The sequence below is a fragment of the Ciona robusta genome, chromosome 13 (assembly GCF_009617815.1).
Source record: "Ciona robusta chromosome 13, ASM961781v2".
NCBI lineage: Eukaryota > Metazoa > Chordata > Ascidiacea > Phlebobranchia > Cionidae > Ciona > Ciona robusta.
This window is the reverse complement of record NC_143247.1, coordinates 2,117,849-2,136,987: the sequence shown is the minus strand read 5'-3', so window position 1 is coordinate 2,136,987 and position 19,139 is coordinate 2,117,849. Positions and strand designations below refer to the sequence as shown.

Genomic DNA, 19,139 nt, shown 5'->3' with positions numbered 1-19,139 from the left:
ACGAAACGTCGAAAATACACTACGTTTTTCGTACCATGAGCCGTTATTTACATTACGCCTGGTAGCAGAAGTAACAGAACAAATAAGTTACATTCATTTATTGGCAAAGGTATCTCTCTCAAACTAGCAACAATAATGCGTCTTGGCTTAACTAAAATAATGACAACGTATTTACTGCATCTCGGGATCGTAGAGTAAAAAAAATCAAGTAAATTGCTTTTGTTTTATTGCATTTTCGACAATGTATTTCTACAATGTTTGGTTTAATTCATAAACCATTAAGCTCTTTGGCTGACGAAGTCTTCTGCTGAAATTGCATACATATATATATTAATTGCACATTATAGAATCCTGGGGCAAGATGGATAATAAAACGAGAAAATAGAAAGAAAACTACTGTATAATCGATGGGGAAAATTGGAAACGTTTTCAATCTATTTTCTCGTCCCATTTGTTGTAAACACAGAACATTCAAAAAATTATAAAACTATAGCAGGATGGGACATCTTTTTATTCTATTTTCTCGTACATTTTGGTAGTAAACAAAGAACATTCAAGGAATTATAAAACTATGTCTTCGCGACTTTCATAGACTGTTGTTAATTGTTTAAAACACGACCAGAATATTTATATATTTTGTGCTAAAGGTGTCCCACCTTCCCCACCCCACTATATATTCTTACAACTCCCGTAGACCGTTGTTAACGGTTAAAACACGATCAGGACATTTGAAAATTATGTGCTAAGTGTGTCCCATCTTTCCCCATCCTATTATATATTAATCACATTATAGTACTATGGGGTAAGATGGATAGTAAAACGAGTAAAACGAGAAAATAGAACGAAAATGTGTCCCATCCTGCCCCAAACACTATATATCTTACATAACTTACCGTCGTTCTCAGTTATTTCGTCGTAGCGACGAATACCACCAGAATAGCGACGTCTGAAATGGCTAAACTGGCGACGTCGGGATTGGCTACGCCGACGTCTGAAAAAGCTATGCCGACGACGGAAAAAAGCTGTTCTCGCTTCAGTGGTTTCGCTAAGGACAATGAGTCCGACGAGAAGCAAAAATAGAAGCGCTGACTTGTTCATCTGCAGAAAGAAATATTAATATTTATCGTTTTCCGGCCACGCGAGGATAAAGTAAGTTACATTCATTTATTCATTTATCCATTTATTCATTCATTCATTCATTTATTCATTTATTCAATCAATCACAGTAGTACAAATTTTACAACAGAGTAGCTCACTTCGATGTCTTGTAAACGAAGTAGTTGTTTAGCAGCGTAGTTTAACGCTTTTTATTTAGTTATTTTGTATTTCTGGCTAGTTCTATCTTTCTTTCGTCGTCTGTTTTAGACGTAAAAAATTATAAAACTTTAATTGCTTCCGGAAAATACTCCCTTTGAAAATCCTGCTTTCGCCGAAACGTCCGTTTATTTTGCCAAACATTGTCGGTTGTTTCGCAAATCTAGAAACTGTCTGTTGTTTCTGTCTGTGTTAAAAGATGTCCACGGGGCAGAGTTGAGGACTTTGGCTACTTTTGGCTGAATCGGAGCGGAGCCGTCAGGTTTAAATAACATGGGAAACACTATTTCCGCTAGGTGTCTGCGATTATTTAAATTAAAAAATCCGGAAAAAACGCACAAAACACACTACAAGGGGTTAGGGGTTTGTATCTTATGTGTATAAACTGTGAAACTAACTGCTCCCCATAGAATAGGGAAACGAATTTGTCATCGCCCCCTAGCGGAAGTGTTCGTCTTCTTTGTATAGTCCCATGTGTTTAAACATGCACTCTTAAAGGATTTTATATATAAATACATGAATACGCAGTAAATTTTACTAAATTTCAATTTGTTTTTCGGAGCAGGAGCGGAGTCAAAGTCAAAAGTTTCAGAGTCGGGCGGAGCAGAAGGCCAAAATTTCCGACTTCAGACACCCCTGTGTATAGGGTGAAACAAAGTTTATATTGCATTTTAAATTGAATGATCGAACACTAGTTTTTAATAATATTTCTATAGTGTCCAACATGAAATACAACACTCGTGTATCATGAGTTCAAGGCTCGTCGCTGCTACCATTGTGGGCACATGTGTCTTTGGGCAAGACATTTAACAGCAATTGCTTCAACCCAGTGGTCACTAATGGGTTGTCTAAATTATCAGCCACACAGAAAAAGAATTCACCTACAAAGTTGCATATACGTGGTAACTCGTAAGCAGGCAAGAGGTGTATGAAACAGAACATTTATGTGTGTATGGTTATATACATTATAAAATAGTAGGGTGGGGGGAGATGGAACAACTTTAGAACATAATACCAAATATCCTGATCGTGTTTTAAACAATTAACAACGGTCCATGGGAGTCGTGAGGATACGGTTTGATAATTCTTTGCATTTTGAAAAAAAGTTGAAAAAGTGTCCGATCTCCCCCCTCTTAATACCATACAACATACCTTTTACTATATTGTTGTCGTTTTCCAGCCACGAGAGGATAAAGCAAGTTACATTGATTGAAGTATGTATACGCTAGCAAGCGACATTTAATATTTTAAAATAACAGTACAGCAGAAAACATCATTTTATCATCACGTATCAGACGGGAAATGAAGTAAGTAATTTGATTGACGTGTTATGGCAGTTTTGAATCGCATTGGTGGTTATTCAGAATAGAAATAATATAGTAGGGTAGTGGAGATGGGACACCTTTTCATTCTCTCCTCGTCACAGTTAGTAGTAAACAAAGAACAAATGTATAAGAAAACCGTATCCTCATGACTTTCCATTGAGCGTTGTTAATTGTTTAAAACACGATCAGGATATTTGGATATTATGAGCTTAAGGTGTCCCATCTTACCTAACCCTACTATAATAAAACGATTCGAACGTTACGGATAACACTCGTATACACAAACGTTCTGACCACGACATTCAAATGCACCACGGTCTAAACACGGTAATACACCAACGCAACGAGAACTGCCAGTCTTGTACAACGCTAGGGTGAATGTACGAAACAGGAGAAAAGGCGCACTCGCGCCACGACGACCAATCACGCTTAAGTGTGGTTCAGCGCGAGACGCATCATCTCAACACAAATGTCATCAACGACGGAAGCAAAACTAGAAACAGTGCAGAAAAACGCCACAGCAAACCACACACAAAAGCCACAACACCCAACACAGAAAGAACAATACGTCCCATTTACGTTATGAATATGAATATAAAACGACAGCTGTAGCCTATAGTAGTAAGATTGTACTTGTTTTCATCCTCCCTTATCGCGTACACAAATTACGCGTGGTAACTCCTAAGCTGGCACGAGGTGTGTGAAACAGAAATTCATTCTTTCATTTATTTTAGTGTTATATTGACTATTGTTTTCCGGCCACGCGAGGATAAGTAAGTTACATTCATTCGATTACATTATATGTATTTGAAAATACTATTTAAAATGTACTTTTTTGTTTTAAAACTCTATATGATACGTATGAACGGACCTATCAGACTTACACCTCGGGCCCGCTTACCAGTTACCTATATGTAACTTTGCGCTGGCACGAGGTGTGTGAAACAGAACACTGACTGTCGTATCCGGCCATGCGAGGATAAGTAGAGCTAAGTTTCATTCATTCATTCATGTATTCCTTTATTTATCGTTTATTTATTCATTCATTCATTCACTTATTCATTCATTCATTTATTCATTCTTTCATTTTTTCATTTATTTATTCCTTTATTTATCGTTTATTTATTCATTCACTCATTCATTCATTCATTCATTCATTCATTCATTCATTCATTCATTCATTCATTCATTTATTCATTCATTTTAAAGTTCTAATTAGAAGAAAAGTGTGCGTAATGTAGCAAGGGTAAGAAAACGTGTAGCGAGTAGAACTATAGACCACACGAAATCAACTGTATCGCACAAAATGCCTGCTACCCAGCAAGCGTATAGCCAGAAAAACATGAGCAGACAGAATACGTTTAGAAGCTAAAATTTATGCTCACTAGCGATTTCTTGATGTGTAAAAATACTATTTTATATGAGTAGAAGTTTTTATAAGTAAAATATGAAATTTATAAGAATAGTATAAATTGCATGACAGATTTAGGCTGATTTTGTACAGCAGATAGTTTTGCAGGTTTTGGAACGCAAGGCCAGTTTTTATTACAGGGCGTTTGTTTTTCAGCGTAATCATTTAAAATAATGTACTTTTTAAATATATAGTAGGGTGGAGAAAGATGGGGCACATTTTTATTCTATTTTCTCGTTCGATTTGGTAGTAAACATAGAACATTTAAAGAATTATAAAACTATATCCCACGACTCTCATAGACCGCTGTTAATTGTTTGAAACACGATCAGGAGATTTAGACAATAAGTGCTAAAGGTGTCCCATCTTCCCCACGCTACTATATAGTGTAAGATGGATACCGTTAGCACATAGTATCCAATATTTTCAAATCGTGTTTTAAACAATTAACGACGCTATTTTAGAGTCGTGGGGATACGGGTCTATAATTCTTAGAGTTTTTTTGTTTACTATCAAATGGGACAAAAAATTATAATGAAAAAATGCCCCATCTTCTCCCAACCTACCATAAACTGTTTTCGTTTTTTGTTACAAGTTTTGAAGCGAGTTTTTAGCGTTCGTTAAAACACGAACGTCTCAGTCTGCTGACTTCGCGTTTCTCGTTATGACTAACTCACTAACACGAGTATACCGAAAAAATAAGTCGAAACCAATGTTGCATTTGGTATAGTAAACAAAGAATATTTACAGAATTTTATAACCGTATCCTCACGACTCTAAAAGAGCGTTATTAATTGTTAAAAACACGATTAGGAAATATTGGATTTAGGTGCAAACAATATCCCATCTTACCCCCATAGAACTATGTATAAATTTAAAATATATTAATAATAAAACAATTTAGAAATATTTTAAACGAAAAGACAGGATATAGCGACAAAACAACAGTTGTTAAACACGCTTACAGTTAAAAACATATTTACATTTAGTTGGAAGAAAATAAGCGTGCTCGCTACACCTAGCAAACAAACGCGCCATTTATGTTTAATTATTATCAAGTTAAACTTCTAATAGAAAACAAGTGTGCGTAAAGATAGGATCCGTACAATGGGGGAAGTCGGCCTTAAAAAAGATTGACCCAAAGATTTAGTCATATAATAGAAAAACAAAACCAGGGAAAAGAAATTCCACCAATAGTTCGCAATGAACAGTTTTAGGGTAATTAAATACCTATAGAAACTGCAATACTTTCCCAAGATTTGCGCCAAGCAATACTATACACGTCAGAGTAATTTCCCCAGACGCATATTAGGCAATCGAAACTTACAATTCAGATTAGTATTTCCGGTATCTGAAACGCAAGAGTTCTTATTTGGGCTGAGTACCTGTACCTTTATTCTCTATAAACCAATGTAGCCTAGTTTTCAGACAGAAAACAGTTTTAGATAGTATAGTACTGTAGGGTAAGATGGATACTGTTAGCACCTAAATCGCATAATTTCTGATCGTGTTTTTAACAATTAACAACGCTATTTTAAAAGTTGAAAGGCGGTTATTTTATATTTCTGTAAACATTCTTTGTTTGGTACCAAATAGGACGAGAAAAGAAAAGGAATTTATATCCCATTTTACCTCACCTTACTGTACTGTAGTTTGAGGTAAAATGGAACATATTTTCATTCTCTTTTCTCGTCCCATTTAGTAGTAAACAAAATTTACAGGATTGTGTACCTGTAACCTCAAAACTCTTAAAACAGCGTTGTTAATTCAAAACACAATTTATGAAATACGGGTTATTTTGTGCTAACGGTATCAACAATAACACAGTAGAATAGGCGACAGCGATTGTTTTTAAAACCTATGAAAAAAATGCTTATGCTTTCAGAAATTATGTTTTCTTATCAAATTTTCTTCCTGGCTTGTTTAGTTTTGTGTCTGTTAAACGAAGTGTACACACAGAATCTAACAGGTTAGTATAATGGGGCTATGGCTGGATGAATGTAATTTATTGACATGGTGGGCAACGACAGTCGCTATAACACAGGTGTTCTGTACATGGTAACTCGTAAGCGGCCACGAGGTGCGCATGAAACACGAATCATTCATTCATGTAGGCAATCGAAACGAAGTGTACACACACTAATGGTGGTTATATTGACCATTACTTTTTACTTTTCCGCGAGGATAAATAAGTTACATTCAGTCATATACATGATATGGATTTGAAAACACTATTTAGAATTAAATTTTTGTTTCAAAACTGTATATGATACGTATGAACGGACTTACATCTCGTGCCGGCTTACCAGTTACCATGTATGTAACTTAGCGGGGTATATTTTTTTGGATCTTTGAAATATGACTGACAATTTAGACAACCCAAGTCACCACAGGGTTGGAGTAATTACCGTTAAGTGTCTTGTAACTAGCTAACCTAATATGCTGCTGTATATCTTCGCATGCTGGCGAGACAGCGACAATCGTTAAAAAAACAGGTGTTCTGTTCCATATAACTCGTGCCCTGCTAGTTTCCACGTATATAACTTTGCGTACTTAACCTAATGCAACGAAAATCGTTATAAAACAGGTGTTCGGTTTCATGCACCTCATGCCCTGCAAGTTTCCACGTATAGAACCTAGCGTACTTAACCTAATGCAACGAAAATCGTTATAAAACAGGTGTTCGGTTTCATGCACCTCATGCCCTGCAAGTTTCCACGTATATAACTTTGCGTACTTAACCTAATGCAACGAAAATCGTTATAAAACAGGTGTTCGGTTTCATGCACCTCATGCCCTGCAAGTTTCCACGTATAGAACCTTGCGTACTTAACCTAATGCTTTATACAGGTACATGCCCTGTCAGAAACCAAATTGACGCCGCTGCTGTTGGACGGCGCTGCAGAAAAGCGTGTCATCTCGGAGTAGCAAGATGCAAAAACGGAAGGGTTTGCTTATGCGATCACGAGTGTGGTTTTTCGTGCATTAATCTAGGTATATTCTGTAAAAGCTATTGATTAAATAAATGAATGTATTAACTTGTATATTCTCGCGCGGCGCCAGTGGAATTCGTTATAATAACACGGGTGTTCTGTTTCATACACATTGTGCCTGCTTGCGAGCTATCATGTATGCGGGTGCCTAAGTCTAACAAAACATATGAATTATTGTACTTATTCTTGCATGACGAGACAACGACAGTTGCCTGCTTACGAGTTTAAAAATATCCGCCGAAAAAGATACATATATACGTAATATTTCGTATGTGACCACGAGGTGCATGAAACAGAACACCCGTGTTATAATGACTGTCGTTTTCCGGCCACGCGATGATAAAGTTACATTCAAGAACTTACAAATATATATAACAACATATATTCTTAAAAAAACATACATATTACATAACTTAAACGTCACCATGTAAATTAGTTAAGAAGGTTCTTCTTTTTTTTATAATTTCTCATCCTATTTGGTGGTAATCAAAGAATATTTACAAAATTATATAACCTAAACTTCACAACTCTAAAAGCGAGTTGTTAATTGTTAAAAACACGATCAGGAAATATGGGATTTAGGTACTAATGGTATCCAACTTACCCCACAGTACTATAACCCTTTTCTTAATCATTAAACTAAAAACCTATAAATCAGTAAAAACAAAACAATGAGAAAAGAACAAAGAACAAAGTAGTATACAGTCTGAAACTGAAATATAAAATTAAAATCTTAAAAACAATGTAAAAATAAATGCAATAAATAGAACTATTCCAAACTTGAACAACCGAAAATGATGACACGAACGCCTTAATGGGACCTGAGATTTATGCCAAAAAAATGTACACCTTGAAAAAAAATAATTTCTACCAGTTGGCCTACACCCAACACTCAGAAAAATAAATTTTAATAACATTTTACAGAAAACTTTTGCCCACCACCCCCAAACCTTCTAAACTCCACAAGAATTATCATTACACGAGTCCATGGGAACAGTATCATCCAAGCAGAAGCGCCATACCGTTACAATGACCGTGCAAGATATATATGCGATGCAGGTTTTACATTAGTACAAGATGGTAACCATATGTGCCATGGTAGAAGGGGATGGACAGGCACTTCTATATGTGCACGTAAGTTGCTTTATAAATTTTGCTTCTATTTCTATATAACATGGGTGTCTTGTTATACATCAGACAGACATGGTAAATTCATACACCTCATGCTCACTGTAAAGTTATAACATGGGTGTCTTTTTATACACCAGACACACCTGATGTATTCATACACTTCATGCTCACTGCAAGTTATAACATGGGTGTCTTCTTATACACCAGAAACACATTGTGTATTCATACACCTCATGCTCGCTGTCAAATTATACTGTATATCTACAGGTGATTGTGGGCAGTATGATCCAGTGCTTGTCAGACGTAGAGGTATGGTGTGTGGAACAGAATGCCATGTGGATTCACAATGCAGCAATGGTTTACAATGCTTATGTGATGGTGCTTGTGGACTCAGGTGTGCCAATTCAAGTGAGTATAAGATAAAAGGTGCAACAACACAGGCACCAAACCTGGGGTGGCAGGGTGGGCAGGACTACCCTGGAATTTTCATGGACTTTCTGGCCAGCACTGTAAAAATTAAAATCATTTTTCAAACCACTTTAAAGTTATGTGCACAATTATTTTGTGTGAAAGGCATTAAAAAATAGATCTTTTTTTGTGATTTTTTAAAGGATCTTCTGGCATTTGTTTTTGTGACCTTTAGGGACCTACTTTGGTCTGCCATACTGCTAAAAAAAATTCAAATTAAAAATCAATTTAAAATGTTCTTGTAGGAAATGACTGTGGTGAAGCCCCTCAAGTGAGAAATGCGACACTACAGTACACAGGAGAAGGGTTAGGTCGTGTAGCAAACTACATCTGCGATAGTGGCTTCTACAGATCAAGTGGAAGCTATGCTAGGGGATGTACAGGTGCTGGCACTTGGGATGGAACTTCTCCTACTTGCACAAGTGAGTTAAAACTTAAAATTTCTTGCAGGATTTGAATGAATGAATGAATGTAACTTACTTTATCCTCGCGTGGCCGGAAAACGACAGTCGTTATAACATGGGTTTAACACCTCGTGCCAGCTTACGAGTTACCATGTATGTTACTTTGTGGGTGATTATTTTTTTTTTGATTTTTTTCATTTTTTATTTATGGCTGATAATTTGGACAACCCATTAGTGACCACTGGGTTGGAGCAATTGCCGTTAAGTGTCTTGCCCAAGGACACATACGCCCACAATGGTAGCAGCGACGAGCCTTGAACCCATTACCTAATGGTTACAGGCAGGCGCGCTAACCACTACACCACGGCGCCGATTTAACATTTATTTGGGGGCCTTGAGTGACGTGTTACTCCAACTTTTGGGGTAATATTTTATCTTTTACGTAAAATTTATTGAATAAATTAATGTAACTTATTTACCTTCGTATGGCGGAAAACGACAGACATTATAACACGGATGTTCTGTTTCATACACTCGTGCCTGCTTACGAGCTACAACGTATGTAACTTTGTGGTGATTATATTTTTGGATCTTTTTGTTTATACGTAATATTGTTTACATGTACTTTATAGGAGTTGAGTGCCCGGACCCAAGTGAAGCAATTGGAATGACAGACGGATACATAGCAGACTGGGTTGGAGGTCCTTACTACCCTGGCCAACAGTTTACATTTGAATGTCCATCGGGATACAGGTTAATTGGATCCCCTGTAAGGAGTTGTCAAACTAATGGTCGCTGGAGTGGCGTGCCAAATGCTTGTGACAGGCAGCGCCGAAGTAAGTTATGACTCCTTGTTAAAATAATATTTCTCTAGTTTTGGAGATTTGAAAATAATTTAAAGATAAAAGTTTTGTGCGACAAAAAGTTTTCAAAACTGTGGGGATTAGCTAAGTAATGTGAGGATAAGTAAGTAACGTGAGGATAAATAAGTAATGTGAGGATAAGAAAGTAATGTGAGGATACGTAAGTAATGTGAAGATAAGAAAGTAATGTGAGGATAAGTAAGTAATGTGAGGATAAGTAAGTAATGTGAGGATAAGTAAGTAATGTGAGGATAAATAAGTAATGTGAGGATAAGTAAGTAATGTGAGGATAAATAAGTAATGTGAGGATAAGTAAGTAATGTGAGGATAAGTAAGTAATGTGAGGATACGTAAGTAATGTGAGGATAAGTAAGTAATGTGAGGATAAGTAAGTAATGTGAGGATAAGTAAGTAATGTGAGGATAAGTAAGTAATGTGAGGATAAATAAGTAACGTGAGGATAAATAAGTAATGTGAGGATAAGTAAGTAATGTGAGGATAAGTAAGTAATGTGAGGATAAATAAGTAATGTGAGGATAAATAAGTAATGTGAGGATAAGTAAGTAACGTGAAGATAAATAAGTAATGTGAGGATAAATAAGTAATGTGAGGATAAATAAGTAATGTGAGGATAAGTAAGTAACGTGAGGATAAGTAAGTAATGTGAGGATAAGTAAGTAATGTGAGGATAAGTAAGTAATGTGAGGATAAGTAAGTAATGTGAGGATAAGTAAGTAATGTGAGGATAAATAAGTAATGTGAGGATAAGTAAGTAATGTGAGGATAAGTAAGTAATGTGAGGATAAATAAACAATAATTAACAAATGATTTTTACAGCTGGTGAAGTCAGATGCTCCCATCCTGGAATTCCTGTCAACGGGGAATTATTTTCTGGCGGTCGTGGACGTAATCGTTTTAGTGTGGGCAGTACGGTTACCTTCAGATGCCATGGAAGATACATACTGGTAGGCCAAGCTGTGCAAACATGCATGCGTTTCTTACAATGGGACGGACAAGGGGCACCTCAATGTATTGGTAAGGATTTTATATTTTTTGTAATAATGTTAGAGTTTAAATTGAAAGACATTGTGTGTTAGGGTACTGCGGCAATGACCATCAGGTTCTGTTTCATACACCTCGTGCCCGCTAATGAGTTACCACTTGTATAACTATTTAGGTGACGTTTTTATTAAGTAAATTTCTCTATTGGGCTTCGATCACAAAGAAATGAATCTTTTTTTAGATCCAATTTACCCAGATGACCCACGGGAAGCTGCTCAAAGGTTGAGCGAAAATACAAATCGTATAAGCGTGCATATGAGTACACCAAGCTCTGGAGTTGGTGGGCGATCCATCACAGCTGATCATGAGGGTGGAAATGAAATTTATTTTCTGATTGATTTTTCACGAAGTGTAACTGACGAAGCGCTTGATCACTCACTCAAATTTGCACAGAAGCTTGTCACAAGGGTTTGTTAGATATTCATATTTTTAAGTATTATAAGGGTCAGTGGTATTGCACACCATATAGTGAATGAATGAGTGAATGTAACTTACTTTATCCTCCCGTGGCCAGAAAACGACAGTCATTATAACATGGGTGTTCTGTTTCATACACCTCGTGCCCGCTTACGAGTTACCATGTATGTTACTCTGCGAGTGATTTTTTTGAGAAGCTTTTATTTTTTTTATGTATGGCTGATAGTTTGCACAACCTATTAGTGACCACTGGGTTGAAGCAATTATAGTGAAAGAATGTACTGTAAAAAAAAACTTGTTACTGCTACATTATCATCTAAAAAAGTTTAATGTTTTGGGGGTAATAGGTCCGCGCTGTGGCATAGTGTTAGGCGCGCCTGCCTGTAACCCAGAGGTTATGGGTTCAAGGCTCGACGTTGCTACTATTGTGGGCATGTGTGTCCTTGGGCAAGACACTTAACAGCAGTTGCCCCAACCCAGTGGTCATTAACGGGTTGTCCAAGTTATCAGCCATACAAAAATAAAAACTACAGAACACCCATGTTATGACAACTTTCAATGCCCTACCACTAAAAAATAAATAGATTACATTCATTCTAAAATCATGTTGATCCTTTTTTGCAGTTTTCTGGTGGAACGAATAAGACAGCACATTACGGCGTGATTATTTTTGCCTCTCATTCTAAAGTTGTATTGGACAGCAGAAAAAATCAAAAGCTTAATTCCACAAAAATAATAGCCTATTTTAAAGGGATTTTTAAAGATAAAAGTAAGAATACTTGTTTTCTTATAAGGTGTATAAAACCGAACAGTTTTATAATGTTTTATAAGGCCTGTTGTAGCACCGCCATACAAGAATAAAGCAAGTTACACAAGTCGTATTAAGTTAAACACCTGGTGCAATGGCAAAGGGGTTAGCGTACCTGCATGTAAGGTAGAGGTAGTGGGTTCAAGGCTTGTCACTGCTACCATTATGGGTGTATGTGTCCTTGAGCAAGACACTTAACGACAATTAAAAACTCCCCAAAAAATAGTCACCCACAAAGTAACATACATGGTAACTCATAAGCAGGCATGAGGTGTATGAAACAGAACATCTATGTTCTAACGACTGTCCTTATCTGTGAGGATAAAGTAAGTTACATTACATACATTTAAATGGTGTTTAAATCACAGAAGCAATGAGAGACACAGTTGGTGGTGGAACGAACACTGGAGCTGCATTGCAAGACTTAAGAAAGATGTTGGGTATTTCTTACAGAGCTGACAGAATCAACAATGGAGGCAACAACAGACAAAGGCACTGCTTTATTCTGACTGACGGTAATTTTTTCTTTAAAGTCTCTCTGCTTTATTCTGACTGACGGTAACTTTTTCTTTAAAAAAAGTGGGTAAGGTGAAGCTGTATTTGTCATGTGGCAAAGTTGTTTAGCGCGCCTGCCTCTAACCTGGAGGTTATGGGTTCAAGGCTCGTCGCTGCTACCATTGTGGGCGTATGTGTCTTTGGGCAGGAAACTTAACGACAATTGCCCCAACCTAGTGGTCACTATACTAACTAATTGGTTGGAAGAATTATCAGCCTTTTTTGTTAAAATCTCTCCCAGTAGGTGTGGTGAAGCTACATTTGTTGGTTAACTTAAAAAAAGCCAAACTCAAGCACTTAGGGGTCAGGAACACTGGAACTGCATTATATTTCCGGCGTCATGGCATAGTGGTTCGGGCGCTTGCCTCTAACCCAAAGGTATTGGTTCAAGGCCCAACGATGCCACCAACTCAGGCCCTTAATGGTTAAAGCAGTATGGTGGCTTTTTTACTAATTTAAAAAAATAATTTTTGTATGGTTGGCCATTAAGTTGATTTTTCTTGCAGGAAAATCGAACGAAGGCGAAAATCCAGTTAAAATGGTAAAAAGAATGGAAAATGATTTTAAACAAAATCCACCTCAGGTTAGAAGCTAAAAATAACTGTTTTATAAACTTATTTGGTTCGAGGATTGTCACTGCTACCATTGTGGGCGTATGTGTCACTGCTCCCATTGTGGGCGTATGTGTCACTGCTACCATTGTGGGCGTATGTGTCACTGCTACCATTGTGGGCGTATGTGTCACTGCTACCATTGTGGGCGTTTATATAACTATTAGTGACTATTGGCAATTGCTGTTAAGTGTCTTGCCACACAAAGGGCACACACGTCCACAATGGTAGCAGCAGTTTGCCATAAATCTCTAGGCCAGAAGCAGACGCACTAACTTTTCCCTTATTTACATAAATTCTTCGACAGTTTTACAGCATAACTTCTTGTACTACATGCCGCGGAAACACACTAGAAGCAAGAGCAGAGTACACACAACTGTTAGGCCTTGCTGGAGGGAAACTAGAAAACTTTGTGCAAATTGAAAACTTCTATCTGCTGGAACAATACATTGACCAAGTAATTGATGTTCGCATAGGTAGGTAATGTTATAATGTGAATACAGTTTTGAATGTATAAGCTATAACCACCGACTTTATGCTTACTGTTGAGTTATAACATGGGTGTCTTCTTATACACCAGACACACATGATGTATTCATACACCTCATGCTAGCTGTCGAGTTATAACATGGGTGTCTTCTTATACATCAGACACACATGGTGTATTCATACACCTAATGCTCACTGCTAAGTTATAACATGGGTGTCTTCTTATACACCAGACACACATGGAGTATTCATACACCTTATGCTCACTGTCAAGTTATAACATGGGTGTCTTCTTATACACCAGACACACATGGAGTATTCATACACCTTATGCTCACTGTTGAGTTATAACATGGGTGTCTTCTTATACACCAGACACACATGGTGTATTCATACACCTCGTGCTTACTGTCGAGTTATAACATGGGTGTCTTCTTATACACCAGAAACACATGATGTATGCATTCATATACCTTATGCTCACTGTCAAGTTATAACATGGGTGTCTTCTTATACACCAGACACACATGGAGTATTCATACACCTTATGCTCACTGTCAAGTTATAACATGGGTGTCTTCTTATACACCAGACACACATGGAGTATTCATACACCTTATGCTCACTGTCGAGTTATAACATGGGTGTCTTCTTATACACCAGACACACATGGTGTATTCCTACACCTCATGCTCACTGTTGAGTTATAACATGAGTGTCTTCTTATACACCAGACAAACGTTGTATTCATAAACCTCATGCTCACTGTCAAGTTTTATCACGAGAGTCTTCTTATACACTAAGCAACAGACTCGACAGTAGTTGCTCCAAACAATTGATTCCTTATAATGAGCAGTTTAAAGCAACACTCTTAAAACTGATACTTCCGACAAATTTAGAAACATATGTATTGTAACATTAGTGTCTTCTAATACACCAAACACACATGGTGTATTCATACACCTCATGCTTAGAGTTAAAGTGACAACTACCCTCAAAGTTAAAAACGTGTAGCCTACGCTGTGTAATAAGACACCTGTGGTATAACATGGGTTATTACATATAAATACGTTGATATATATTTCAGACTATGGAAAATGTGGACAAGCAGGTGACATAGGAAGTATAAAAACAAGAGCTCGCTTTGGTAGAGTGCTTAACGGAGAAAGAGCTGTTGATAAAGCTTGGCCATGGCAAGGAGTTTTCACAACAAAACTCGATGGCGGAAATTTTCGGCAAATATTAAAAGTAGGTTAATTACATTAATATTTAACAAATTTAAATTCTTATAGAAAAAATTTTTTTTTCTGTAAAGGCGCTAGTTTTTTTAAAATACTATATATAAAAAATGTTATATGGATTTTTTAAATGTTACCCCTAAAAAGTTAATATTAATTTAATAGTATATTTCTTCCGGGACCGTAGCACAGTTGGTTAGCGCTCGTACCTCGTACCCAGAGGTAATGGGTTCAATGCTCGTCGCTGCTACCATTGTGGACATATGTGTCCTTGGGCAAGACACTTAACGGCAATTGCTCCAACCCAGTGGTCACTAATGGGTTGTCCAAATTATTAGCCACACATAAAAAAGAATAAAACAAAAAAAGAATCACCTACAAAGTAACATACTTGGTAATTAATAAGCTTGCACGAGGTGTATGAACACCCGTGTTATAACGACTGTCGTTTTCCAAACATGCAGAGATAAAGTAAGTTATATTCATCCATTACCTTTACAGAGCTATTCTACAAGCAACTTCCTTGGTGGTGGTTCTCTTATTAACAACCAATGGGTTTTAACTGCAGCTCATTTATTCGCAAAATTTGATGAAGGAGATGATGCATGGCAACGAAATTATCGTGTTACTTTTGGTAAGGTGTTTTTGAACAGTTTTTGCAGTTTGTTAATTCAATTAATGGCACTTATTTATCCTCATGTGACAGGAAAGATAGAAGTTATAACACAGGTGTCTTATATTTTTACACCTCGTGCCCGCTTACCAGTTATACATGTACAATTTTGTTTTTTTGTTTGTTTGACAACTTAAACAACTCATTAGTGACTACTGGGTTGAAACAATTGATGTTGTTTTGCCCAAGAATACATGCACCCACAATGGTAGCAGCATTAAGCATTGAACCCAGTATCTTATGCTTACAATGCAAGTGGCTAACCACTTGTGTCATACAAAAGTTTCAGAAACGATACTAAATATTGTTTTTATTTATACAGGTTTATACAATCGCCCGATTACACGCAGTCATTATCGAAACAGACTGGATCCTACCATGGTGGTGTACAATACAGAAAAAATAATATATCATCCAGATTTTGATGATATATCCCTAGACAATGATATTGCTCTGGTAATATTAAGAACATACACCTCATGCTCACTATTGAGTTATAACATGGGTGTCCTCTTATACACCAGACAAACACGTTGTATTCCTACACCTCATGCTCACTGTCAAGTTATAACATGGGTGTCTTCATATACACAAGACAAACATGGTGTATTCATACACCTCATGCTCACTGTCAAGTTATAACATGGGTGTCTTCTTATACACCAGACACACATGGTGTATTCCTACACCTCTTGCTCACAAAGTTATCTAAATACTATTATTTCTCCAGGTTAAACTTGGCCAGCAAGTAAAACTAGACCCCACAAAGACAAGTTGGATAAATGTTCCCAACACATTTGGTTGGGTCAATTTCACAGATTACATCAGACCTGTATGTTTACCTTGCATGCCAAACAATTGCTTGAACAGTTATTTGAGAACGAAAGGAAGAATTCCTGCCAATTCAAATCAAAAGCAAATCTGTGACATTGAAAGTATGTGTAACTAACTTGTTCTACATATATGTACTATCTTAATGAATGTACCTGCTTTGGAAATTTGTTATAACACGGGTGTTCTATTTCATACACCTCCTGTCTGCTTACAAGTTAACACGAATATAACTGCGTGGGTGATTATCATTTTGAGATTTTTATTTTGTATACATATGGCTGAAAATTTAAAGTGACAACCACTAAGGGAGAATTTAGACAAATCAAAAGGGATTACTGTGTTGAAGCAATCGCCGTTGAATTTCTTGACCAAGGACACATTTACAGAAATAGTAGCAGCCAGCAGGGTTGAGCCTTGTACCCTGTATCCTTAGGCAAAGTCATGCAGACTATTGTACAACCATGTTTTATTCAAACTGTCAATATAATTTTTTGTTGTTTTGAATTTAACATTTTTTAGGTTGTAAGAACTAAATTTTGCCCTTGAGTTTTGGGTTTTACACAGCAAAGAATTAAACTTGTTACGATTTTCAGCCGCAGCAGTTTTGGATGTGTCAAACAACCAGAATATTGCAGTCGTAACCGGTTTTGGGCATGAAAATGAGAGATCTGACAATGACCTAAAATTGAATGCTTCTGCGACTTTAAAGCAAGGAGTTCTTAAGCTTATGCCACATGCAAAGTAAACGTTTTATTTTATATTTTCAATGAATAAATGTAACCTATTTATCTTTTCAATGGCGGGGCAACCACTTTTTTGGACACCTCGTGCACGTTTGTGAGTTAAAATGTATAATTGATATATACTCTATCATTTTAAACTGTGCCAAGAGTTAAAGGTTCAAGGCTCGTTGCTGCTACCATTGTGGGTGTATGTGTCCTTGGTCAAGAAACTAAACAGCTATTGCTTTAACCCAGTTGTCACTAATGTTGTGTAAAGTAATACAGAATAAAACATCCACAAAGTTGCATACAAGGTAACCTGTAATCGGGCATGAGGTGTATGAAACAAAACACCAGTGTTATAACGACTGTCGTAAAAAATTTGTTTTAACATTTTTGCTTTTAAGGTGTCGAGACTTTACTAATCAATGGGGGACCAACCTCACACAACGAATGGTTTGTGCGCCAAGTGCAAATGATACAGTTGGTACAGATGCATGCAAAGGAGACAGTGGTGGACCTTTAATAAGAGAGGTAATATAAACATCGTAAGCAGGCACAAGGTGTATAAAACATAACACCCATGTTATAATGTCTATCATTTTTCGGCCACGCGAGGATAAAGCAAGTTAGATTTATTTATTCATATATTCATATTTAATAATTTTTTTACATTCTATTCTGTATTGGTGAAGTTTTACGGCAAGGCAGTCTATAGATGTTTGGATTTAGGCAAGAGAGAACCTTGTTTTCCTCCAGCCCAGAGGTTACAGGTTCAAGGCTTGTCGCTGCTACCATTGTTGGTGTATAGGTCACTAAACGAACATTTCCAACATAATTGTCCCTAATAGGTTGTCTAAACTGTCAAAGAAACGCGAAAAAAATTAAAGAAATCATAATGTCTAAATTACATATGTGGTTACTCGTAAGCGGGCTTAAGGTGTATGAAACAGAACACCGGTGTTATAACAACTATCATTACCCCAAAATGCGAGAATAAATAGGTTACATTTGCTAATCCAGTTATCCCATGTTATAGTTATATGATGAGAACACAAGAAAAAGCTGTTGGATTCAAATGGGTATAGTAAGCTGGGGATATGGGTGTGGGAAGAAGACCATGGTAAATGGAGTAAACCGTTTCAGGCCTGGAATTTTTACCAAGCTGCCTTTGTTTATGGCATGGGTGAACCAAACCATGGAAACTAACTAACTATAGCAGGATCTCTGTATTGCTACGCAGTGTTTATAGCAGCTTTTAATCGTGTTTAGGTATATAATGTGTACAAAGTTCATGTTATTGGCTGGATTTGTAACTTTTTGCAGTAGGTTTTACACATAACAATTGTGTTCTGTTTTTTTGTGAAGTATAACAAGTTTTTGCTACCGTTGTGGGCGTATATGTGTCATAATGCAAGTAACTTTGCTCAGCAATTGCTCCAACCCAGTGGTCACTAATGGGTTTTCCAAATTATGAACAATACCGAAACTAGAAGCACCCACAAAGTTACATAAATAGTAACTCGTAAGCTAGCATGAGGTGTATGAAACAGAACATCGTGTTATAACGGCTGTCGTTTTCCGGCCACATGAGGATAAGGCAAGTTACATGTAAACACATATGTGTGTATTATTGTGCTGTATTTATACACGCTTTAATTTTTTACTGATTTTTACAAAACTTTTAAAGATAAATACTCGTAAAACTTTTATAGTTCATAAATTATGGACACACATATTCTGTATTAATATATTACTTTGTGTTATTATTAACCTGTGTAAATAATCATGAAATAAAAAAAATAACAATCCAAATTTTTG

General features: G+C 36.7%; 1 protein-coding gene and 1 long non-coding RNA gene across 5 annotated transcripts; one reads left to right on the top strand and one right to left on the bottom strand.

The window, feature by feature from the left end:
* Positions 1-209: 209 nt before the first annotated feature.
* Positions 210-6,819, bottom strand: LOC149725738 (uncharacterized). 3 transcript variants are annotated; one of them, XR_016386331.1, is made up of 4 exons: positions 6,340-6,819; positions 5,281-5,401; positions 894-1,098; positions 210-307 (listed from the first exon to the last, which is right to left on the bottom strand). It is a non-coding gene; the product is annotated as an uncharacterized LOC149725738 (long non-coding RNA). The 3 variants fall into 3 exon arrangements; XR_016386332.1 differs by lacking the exons at positions 5,281-5,401; positions 6,340-6,819 and adding an exon at positions 1,257-1,410 and having other exon boundaries at positions 210-304; XR_016386330.1 differs by lacking the exons at positions 5,281-5,401; positions 6,340-6,819 and adding an exon at positions 1,257-1,406.
* On the top strand, positions 5,862-19,133 carry LOC149725737 (complement C2-like). Of its 2 annotated transcripts, XM_089890994.1 has the most exons (19): positions 5,862-6,019; positions 6,901-7,044; positions 7,968-8,177; positions 8,442-8,582; positions 8,888-9,064; positions 9,679-9,882; positions 10,747-10,944; positions 11,153-11,379; positions 12,013-12,157; positions 12,565-12,711; positions 13,258-13,334; positions 13,670-13,838; positions 14,939-15,099; positions 15,591-15,723; positions 16,085-16,218; positions 16,493-16,697; positions 17,190-17,337; positions 17,726-17,852; positions 18,358-19,133. In XM_089890994.1, exons 1-19 carry the CDS (start codon positions 5,911-5,913, stop codon positions 18,529-18,531), a joined length of 3,030 nt encoding a protein of 1,009 aa, XP_089747120.1. In that variant the 5' UTR covers positions 5,862-5,910; the 3' UTR covers positions 18,532-19,133. The 2 variants fall into 2 exon arrangements, with proteins under 2 accessions (XP_089747120.1, XP_089747121.1); XM_089890995.1 differs by lacking the exon at positions 6,901-7,044 and having other exon boundaries at positions 5,887-6,019.
* Positions 19,134-19,139: the final 6 nt, after the last annotated feature.

Coding starts and splice junctions, on each gene's coding strand:
- LOC149725737 (XM_089890994.1), top strand. CDS start 5,911: ATGAAAAAAATGCTTATGCTTTCAGAAATTATGTTTTCTTATCAAATT. Junction 13,335..13,669: donor TTAAACAAAATCCACCTCAG/GTTAGAAGCTAA, acceptor ATTCTTCGACAG/TTTTACAGCATAACTTCTTG. Junction 15,100..15,590: donor ATTTTCGGCAAATATTAAAA/GTAGGTTAATTA, acceptor TTACCTTTACAG/AGCTATTCTACAAGCAACTT.